The following is a 7,955-nucleotide window of genomic DNA, read 5'->3' on the forward strand; positions in this document are numbered from 1 at the left end:
GTGTCTAAAAAAAAATTTTACTTAAACTCTTATTTTTTTTTTATTATCATCTTCTTTTAGGTAACAGCAACCATCGTAATTATATTGTTTTGAGAGTGAAATTTGCAGAAAATTAATAAGCGAAATAATAAATAAAAAGTAATATTAAAAAAATGTAACTAAAGACAAAAATAAAACGAAATAAAATAGATAGAAAAAAAAAATTCAAACCTTAGAAAACAAACTTAAATCTTATCTCATAGGAAATAAAATATATAGTAATATATTGTAATAATGTACTCTTTTTGAAATAAGTCTAATAGGACTATATATCCAATGTGTATTATTAGAGTTGGTACGAACAAATATGATTTGTAGGTGTTTTTTTTTTTTCTTTTATTAACAGATTTTTGGACAAGGCAATGATCATTGATGAGCATGATGCTGCCAATAACACAAGAGATCCATGGAGGTTGTGCACATTAAATCAAGTTGAAGAAGTGAAGCTTGTCCTTCGTTTAATTCCCATATGGCTAAGTTGTTTGATGTTCGTAGTTGTCCAAAGTCAACTAGCAACATTTTTTGTGAAGCAAGGTAGCACAATGAACCGTTCCCTCGGACCAAACTTTCAAATTCCTCCGGCATCGCTTCAAGGCGTTGTCGGAGTTATAATTCTTTTCGCCGTCGCATTTTACGACCGAGTCTTCGTCCCAATTGCCCGGAAATTCACCGGACATCAATCCGGCATAACGGTTTTACAAAGGATTGGAATTGGTCTTTTTTGTTCCACACTTTGTATGGTTGTCTCGGCACTCGTGGAGGGCAAAAGAGTAAATGCGGCTAACAAACACAAGAATTATAATACTATCGAAGGTTTTTCACCTATGAGTATATGGTGGTTACTGCCTCAATATGCTATTCTCGGCGTCGCCGATGCGTTCGCGGTGGTTGGACTTCAAGAATTGTTCTATACTCAGATGCCGGAGGCGATGAGAAGCGTCGGCGCTGCCGCCTTTTTAAGCGTTTTAGGGGTTGGAAATTTTGTTGCCAATGGTATTATTGATATTGTGGTGGAAATAACTTCAAAAAGTGGGGGGAAATGGTTGGTGGGAAACAATTTGAATAAGGCACACCTTGATTACTTTTATTGGGTGTTGGCTGGATTAAGTGCTCTAAGCTTAGGTGTTTATTTATTGGTGTCTATTAGTTTTGTCTACAAAAAGGTGCATGTGTAAGATCAATAATGGTGTTTGGCTTTTGTTATTTAGATGAGTTATTAGGGCATTTAAGAGGAGAGTTAGTAGATTAACTATACTAGGTAGTTAACTGTAATAAGGAAATGAAATACAAGTTATATATTATTTAAGATAATTGAATTTGTGTTATGTATTAGTTTTATATATATTATACAAGTTATAAAGGCTTTCATCTTCCTATTACTATAAATATATATTTATCTCTTTTATTTATGAAGTGAAGTTGATTTGAATATGATATAAATCTTATATTTATTTTTTACGTTTTTTTAGGAGTAAGAGATCTAGTTTATATTTTTTAGTTTAGCCAACTAAGATGAATTTATGATTATTTTTATCATAGTAGCTGTTAACCTCACCAAATTAGTGAATCAATCTAAATTATGTCGATACAATAGCGTTGTTAACGTTGTCAAAATTAATAACCCAAACGATATCTCAACGTCGATGTCTTTTGTTTAAAAAATTCGGACTCAACTTTTTAGGTATAGGAAAAATTTTTCATTTTTTTTCAACGACCTTATAGGTTTTTGAAAGAAAAAATATTAAATTTCTAAAAAATTTAGCAGTAAATTTCTAGGTCATTGATGACTTGGTACTTTTTTTTAAGGAATATGCAAAATTTCTCAATGACCTATTTATTTTATTACTCTAAAAATAAATTAGATAATAAATTGAAGAGGAATAAACCTACTAATGGACAATAAAATTTCATCAATAATGAGCCTAAAAAAATCATTTATTAAAAAATTTTAAATTTACACATTTAATAAAATTCATATTAACTTGTTATTAAATGTTTTTTAAGTGTTGTTTTCATCCTTTTAAACAAAGTGTATAGTATAAACTATAGTGTTGGCAAGGGTTCTTTTGATGTTGGAGACAACGATGTCTTCACTCTTTTGTGACATTGTTATCCAAGTTCTATTTTTGGTCAACTTCGTACACCGCGTGACATACAAAAAGATGTAATCAACACATACATATAATACATACTATAATGAAATATGAGATGTAAACCATAGAAATTAAATAAATAAAAAGCATATTCGATCGGAGCATTATTATGATGGTGAATTCCAAATACGTACACTTATTATTCATACCTAAAAGAAGAATAAAATTCTTATATAGGAAATGCTTTTTTAAGGCATCTACTTGGTTCTTATTGCATAATTAGGTAGGTTTTCTATTATTATTATTCACTTTCATCATATTATTCACTTTCATGTTTCACCAAATTTTGTATATCTCGTGAATTTTCACCACCCACTTGCTTGCTCTTGGTTACACTCAATTATTACTCATTTTACTGATCTTTCATACAAAGAGAGCTTTTTCAAAATATAGCATAGATTTTTTTTAAAAAAAATAGGTCCTTAATCTTTTAATTTAATTAAAAATACAAAAATATTTTTAATTTTTTAAAATATGAGACATTTAAATTTTTCCATCCAATATATATAAGGATAAATCGGTCTTCCAAAGGACTTAGATGTTTCGCGTTTTAGAAAGTGAGAAATATTTTTGTATTTTTGATTAGTCAAAGACTATGATGCACAGATACTGACACAGACACAGAACACGTTGACAAACGAATTTTAAAATCTTATAAGATATGAGAACACGCATATATATAAATTTTGAAGTTTTTTTGAAAAAATAGTAATGATATTTTGATATTTTATTGATATTAAAATATAAATAAATTTTTTAATTATTTTTAATATCTTATTTTAATTATATAAAATATTTAAAATATTTTTTATTTTAATAAATAATAATATATACTGTTTCTAAATTTATTTCAAGAATACATGTTAAAAATAAAGCTGGATATGCTAACATGTGATGATATTTAAGTGTGTCAAAGTGTGTCTGGAAAAGAATTTTTTATATTTTATTAAGACACGGTTGGATACGACAGATACGCATGTTGGACAAATATTGATGAGTGTCATATCCGAAATGTGTCCAACACGCGGACACAGCCAACTGAACGAAGTATTTGTACTTCATAGATCGAAAACTTATTTGTCTTCGAGTTAAAAAGTTCAAGAACATATTTTTCATTTATTCTAGATTTTGTATATATATATATATGACACTCCAATGTTCATTACTTGCATAAATCTATGGATGATAGTAAGAATACCAAAACCACAAAAAGGGTGGACGGCCTGCTGCCACTACAAAAAATTCTGGTAAAAATGGCGGTTTTTTTTTTTTGTATTTACGGCGATTTGAACGGCCATTATTACCAATAATGGCGATTTCGTAAAGCGACGTAATTCTGGGTGCCATTCTGGTTATTACGGCGGTTTTCTGAAAACCGCCACAATTTCTTGAGCTAAAACAGCGGTTTTTGAATAGGTTAAAACGGCGGTTCAAACCGCCGTTATTTTCAGGGTTAAAATGGCGGTTTTTGAATAGGTTAAAACGGCGGTTTAAAACACCATTATTGATGGCAAGCATGAGGCAAATTGTAAGCATCCTTGATGGCAAGGACAGCTTACTCGTCGAACCGAACAAAGAGAGCAGGGAAGAATGGAGAGAAAGAAATGCAATTTCTTTGTCACTCATTAGGAGAATCCAAGCTCTAGGAATACAGTAAGAAGTTACAGAACACAATGGAGTAACCAAAATGGAAACTAAATTTTGTAAAACATACATTTTCTTCTTTGTCTCTCCATGTTTTATCTATTCTATAAGTTTATTGTCTATGAAGGTTGTATATAACAGAAAGTTTGATGTATCAGTGTTACTTTGTGATGAAGCAGAACTCAGACTACATATATCTATCTATACACATCCTTTTTCTTTTTCTTTTTTTTTTCTTGATTCATTACCACAACAAATTCTGTATCTATCCAACATTACACTCAAACATTCAGCATGATAGAAATTAAAGCAATGCTCTTAGAAGTATATCTGTTCTTACACAATGCATCATGCATCTATTCATCTGCATCAATTCCAACCCATTTGATGAAACCAAAGAAGAACTCCCTGATAGTGACTTGTCCATTATTGTCCCAGTCCATTTCTTTTGCAAGGATGAGAAGACAACCAAAAAGGGATGTCAAAGCAGGTAATAACAATATTGTTGTATATTTCAATGTATATTTTATCATCCAAAACAGCATGCACGACAAACAGCGAAGGTTCAAGCTCTAGCTTACCAGCTTCAATCTTTGCCAGATCTAATACCTGGTTTATAAGTGACGCCAAAGCTTTTCCACTTCCCTGCGCCATTCTCACATACTCCACTTAGTATTTACAACCTAAAACACAAACACACTACCAAAACCTCACAGCACATTGAAAAAATAAGAAAATCAAAATACACAGTTTTACTTTTCTCCAATAATAACAAATTCAAAAAAGCTTAAAAACCGGTACCAAATGAATAACAACGAAAATCACAAGGAATTTATGTCCACGTATTCATGCACTCTCAAGTTTCAATCGAATTGGTAAAAAATCTAGCAAAGGAGAGAAATAATTCGTACTTTTGAACCTTAGAATGTGAAAAAGTAGCGAGCTGACCTGCTGATCCAGAACAAAAGGGAGACACTGAAGATTTGGCAGAGAGGACACAGGACGACAAGGAGGAAGCCGGAGGAGATCGTCGCTGGAAGAGACGTCGGAGGAGGGAGATCGTCGCTGGAGGAGACGTCGGAGGAGGGAGATCGTCGCTGGAGCAGACATCGCCGGAGGAGATCGCTGTTGGAGGAGATCTTCGCTGGAAGAGATATCACCGGAGAATATCGCCGTTGAAGGAGAACGCAGGAGGAGATCGCGTAGTGTTTCAACTTTTTGCTCGAACATGGTGATATAGGGTAGCGTTTTTGAAATGAGGGTTTGGTCAATTTTTGCATTTTAAATATAGTTAATGACAATGGGGTTTCAAACCCGTCAGAATTACCGAAAACTGCCACAAAATACGAATCAATTATGGCAACAACAAAAAACGACGCAATATCTAAATATTATGGCGGTTCTTAAGAACCGCCAAGAACCGCCGTAATACAAATGCCATTTTAAACTCTTTTTTTTGTAGTGTGCCATCTTCATCACTTGTAAGTTTATATCATACACTTAAATTTAATAATCCTCATTTTCTTGTTTCACTATATTTTGTTTTTTCTTTCATTTAGTTTCATGAGTTTGAAGATAAGAGGCACTCTTTCTGTTTGATCATTATTTTTTTTTTCAAATTTCAAAAGATTTTTTCCATATATATACCTTTAATTTAATTATATATTATGATGAGACTTTGTAAATCTTTTGAAAAAAAATCTAGTATTAATTATAATTATAAAAAAAATTAAGGGTATATATATATATTGAAACAGTTATTATAAAATAATAAAAGTTATTTGTGTGTGGAATATATATTGGAACAGTTGTGGAATTTGCAGAGTCATTTGCTATAACAGGATTACGTGCGAATTTGATAACATACTTGACAAATGAGCTTGATGAATCTCTAAGTGAAGCTACAAAGAATATAAACACTTGGAATGGTGTTTTGTTACTCTTTCCTTTGTTGGATGGCTTCATTGCTGATTCATATCTTAGTCGCTTCACCATTATCATGCTCTCTTCTCTCATTTGTCTTTTAGTAATTCAATTTATAATTATATATACAAATTATATTTGTTCTCATCACTTTTAAGCTGATTATTAGTGTGGATGTCATGTAATTAACTACTTTTCCTCAAATTTATTATGCACATATGAGTTGTTAAACTCTCAAATTATTAATTCTTATTTCGATCTTACTTATGAGTATACAAGTTTAAATTATTCATATGGTTTATCTTTAAATGCATGCTCTTTACTAAATAAAAGGAGTATTTCGCTATTTGTTTATTAAATAAATTTTAGCTCTTTATTTAAAAGAATATAACTCTATTCTCTTTTTTAATGCCACTCTAAATATGATTTTTTATATTGTATATTTTTTAGAAAGAAAGAGTGACAATATCAGTCTCTTTAGAGAACCATCATGAGAAGTTATTCTTTTACATAACATTCATCGGCGACGGCGGCCACCGGCCGTGCATCCAAACTTTCGCGGGCGATCAGTTTGATGACGGCACGGTGGAGAAGAGGGATGCTAAGAGCTCATTCTTCAATTGGTGGTTTTTGACACAAGTTTTTGCTGTAATTTTTACTGTTTTATCTAGGATATTTACAGGTAATAATACGCTAATGTTAGAAAGATAATTAATAAATACTAAATAAAATAAGTTTAGACAGTTTATACTGATTTTTTATTTTTTTAAATATTAGTATATATAAAGCACATCGAGATATTTTGTGCACAATTTTTTAAGGAAAAAGTTAAATATAGGGTAAAAAACATAAATAAACCATGGGAGGATAGTTGTTACATGAATAAGCCAAATTGAAGATTGATTCACAAATGAGCCAAAGCATACTTATATGTAATTCGAACCTATTTGGTTCGAACTACACATACATAATTCGAACCTAATTGGTTCGAATTACACACGAATTGGTGCCATCACATAATTCGAACCTATTTGGTTCGAATTCCACTAATTGTAAATCGAACCAAGATGGTTCGAATTACTAAGGAACATACCTGAATATGTTACGTGCATGGGATCGTAATTGATGAATATGTTTCGTTTAAGGAGTTTTAAACGAAATGTCTGTTGAACACACATGGGAATAAATTAGTCTACGAATTAAATTAATTAAGACATGATGCAAAAATTAAATAACATCAAAACGCAAAGTACAGATATTTTCAGAGTAACACACACATACATCTAAAGGTGGATACGAAGTAACACTGATAACAAAATACATAGACGAAGATAGGTAATATACAACTCGGCACAGAAATCATCTAAACAGGTGCGACCCCGTGAAGCAACGACTTGGAACCCGTGTCCTCTGACCTGTCCGGATAAGCGGCTCCTCATCCTTGATCTCGTCGTCCTCGTCCTCGTCCTGCGGGGCTGGCTGTGCAGGCGTCCTATGCTGGACATGTACCGGTCGGGATGAGGACGGCCCGACAACTGAATGTGACCCAGCAATATGTGCCGAAGTTGGGGTACCACCCAAAGCGAAATACTCAGGAGGAGGCACGGAGGGCGGCTCATTCAGATCGACATGTAACGGTGCCTGTGTCCCCGTCATCTGACTCCGCCCACGGGCAGCCTCATCATCATGCATGATGGCACTGATCTCATCTAAGAAGGGGGATCCACCAAAATCCCCATCAAACCCAACACCGGCAAGGAAGTCTGAAAACGTGCTGCCCGGACTCACCCATGGCGTACTCTCCTGAAGTGTGTGGTCGTCAGGGGAACTCCAACGAAGTAATCTCCGAGCGGCCCCTCCCCAAGTCCAGCCTCACCATGGGCAGTGGGATCTCCGGTGGCGTACCCCTCTCCACCAAGGCCGCCATGATGGGGACTAACAACCCCGACTGCACTCCTTCCCCCACCGTCCACGTCACGAAGATCACCATCGTCGTGGCCCGCAACGGGTGCCCTCCGTCTGCCTCCACACCCTCGTCCTCGACCACCACCCCTACCTGCCTCATCAGCCTCCCCGATAGCCTGCTCTAGCCACCTCCACTCATGCTGGCTCCGTCGTGTCCCGACACGAGCTCTCCTCTCAACCCGACGCCTATCAGGGACGTCGTCGACTCGATCCATGTCAGGAACTCGCTCA

General features: G+C 34.3%; 2 protein-coding genes across 3 annotated transcripts in view; one reads left to right on the top strand and one right to left on the bottom strand.

The window, feature by feature from the left end:
* LOC107621223 (protein NRT1/ PTR FAMILY 5.4-like) overlaps positions 1-1,347 on the top strand; it is a 4,063-nt gene extending 2,716 nt beyond the window's left edge. The window contains exon 4 of the mRNA XM_016323256.2: positions 386-1,347. Coding sequence (XP_016178742.1) covers positions 386-1,214 — 829 coding nt within the window. The 3' untranslated portion in view covers positions 1,215-1,347. The remainder of the gene's footprint in view (positions 1-385) is intronic.
* Positions 3,786-5,098, bottom strand: LOC107621222. 2 transcript variants are annotated; one of them, XM_016323255.2, is made up of 3 exons: positions 4,785-5,096; positions 4,418-4,481; positions 3,786-4,284 (listed from the first exon to the last, which is right to left on the bottom strand). In XM_016323255.2, exons 1-3 carry the CDS (start codon positions 5,064-5,066, stop codon positions 4,193-4,195), a joined length of 438 nt encoding a protein of 145 aa, XP_016178741.1. In that variant the 5' UTR covers positions 5,067-5,096; the 3' UTR covers positions 3,786-4,192. The 2 variants fall into 2 exon arrangements, with proteins under 2 accessions (XP_016178741.1, XP_020969355.1); XM_021113696.1 differs by lacking the exon at positions 4,418-4,481 and having other exon boundaries at positions 4,785-5,098.

Source organism: Arachis ipaensis, chromosome B10 (assembly GCF_000816755.2).
Source record: "Arachis ipaensis cultivar K30076 chromosome B10, Araip1.1, whole genome shotgun sequence".
Taxonomy (NCBI): domain Eukaryota; kingdom Viridiplantae; phylum Streptophyta; class Magnoliopsida; order Fabales; family Fabaceae; genus Arachis; species Arachis ipaensis.